The following is a 1,182-nucleotide window of genomic DNA, read 5'->3' on the forward strand; positions in this document are numbered from 1 at the left end:
CTTGCACTACAATTTGTTACGATGATCAAGAACTTATAAAGTTACTTAACAAACTTGAAAAAAACTTTTTTAATTTAAAGCAAGCAAAAAGCTCGCCTGAATTCAATAATATTTACATTATAGATGTTAGAAATATTTCAGATAATGATATCAATCTTTTAAAAAAGTTTAGAGTGTCTTACAATAGTAAATTTTATGATAGGAAAAAAAAAATTATAAATAGTATTACAAATATTTGTGAACATCTTAAATATCAACAAATATCAAGACATCGATATATTCTAATAGAAAAAAGTCTTAAGCTTATTTGTCAAGTTTTTGTCTTTATTAATGATTTTAATTTTTATAAAGGAAAAAAGTTCAAAGACTATTTATCTTTTGACAATAGGTTAAAATATCAAAAATATAAATTTACAGTATTATTTTCAAATGAAAATTTTGCAGAAATGATCACTTTAATCAAAAAAGTACTCTATCAAGACAGGCATTTTGATCACTTTAAAGGAGAGACAGTAATAAATTCTCTTGAATGTTTATTCATTGATATTACATTTATTATTGAAAATTTAAAATACTATACTGATTATTTAAATGAGTATGAAAAAATCTATATGAAATATATTTAAAAATAAATTTAGTACGGCTATACGCTTCTTTTTGGAAAATACACGTCAAAACAAATTTTTTTTGTTTTATAGTCTAACAGTTAATATCAGTTTTTTTTCTCTACAAATTATAATAATTGTTATCCAATAAACAAAAGATGTTTTTGTATTTTATAACTCCTTATATACATTTTTTTGTAAATATTAATAAATCTTTGGCTTTACTTTCGGTATTTATAGCTACTTTTTGAACAAATACCTTTGGCATGAACCTCTGGAATAGTATTTCTTTTCAAATAGGCTAATAAAATACTCTTGATCACGGGATGTGTTTTGGGACTGGGAATGTTTGCAGTGTCTGTTTTATCTGTAAAAATGGGTTATAACAAAACATGTTTATTACATAAAGTTTCTTTATACAGTTTTACCTCCTATTTAACACCAAACCTACCGAAATTTTATGTATACCTAGCCCTACTATGAGCAGTAAAATGACCACCTCAAAAAAAATATATGTATCTTAGTAAAAGTAGATAGTAAAAAAATATTTTTCTGATGATACAATAAAAACCCGTTC

The 1,182-nt window shown here is 23.8% G+C and overlaps 1 protein-coding gene across 1 annotated transcript; it reads left to right on the plus strand.

The window, feature by feature from the left end:
- AAJ76_4190003 (hypothetical protein) lies at positions 1 to 626 on the plus strand (the record flags this gene model as incomplete). Its single annotated transcript, XM_024475592.1, has 1 exon — positions 1 to 626. A coding segment is annotated over one exon (626 nt), but the record flags the coding sequence as incomplete, so codon positions are not given.
- Between the last annotated feature and the right edge of the window lie 556 nt (positions 627 to 1,182).

This window comes from Vairimorpha ceranae (assembly GCF_000988165.1).
Source record: "Vairimorpha ceranae strain PA08 1199 chromosome Unknown NODE_419, whole genome shotgun sequence".
NCBI classification, from domain to species: Eukaryota; Fungi; Microsporidia; family Nosematidae; genus Vairimorpha; species Vairimorpha ceranae.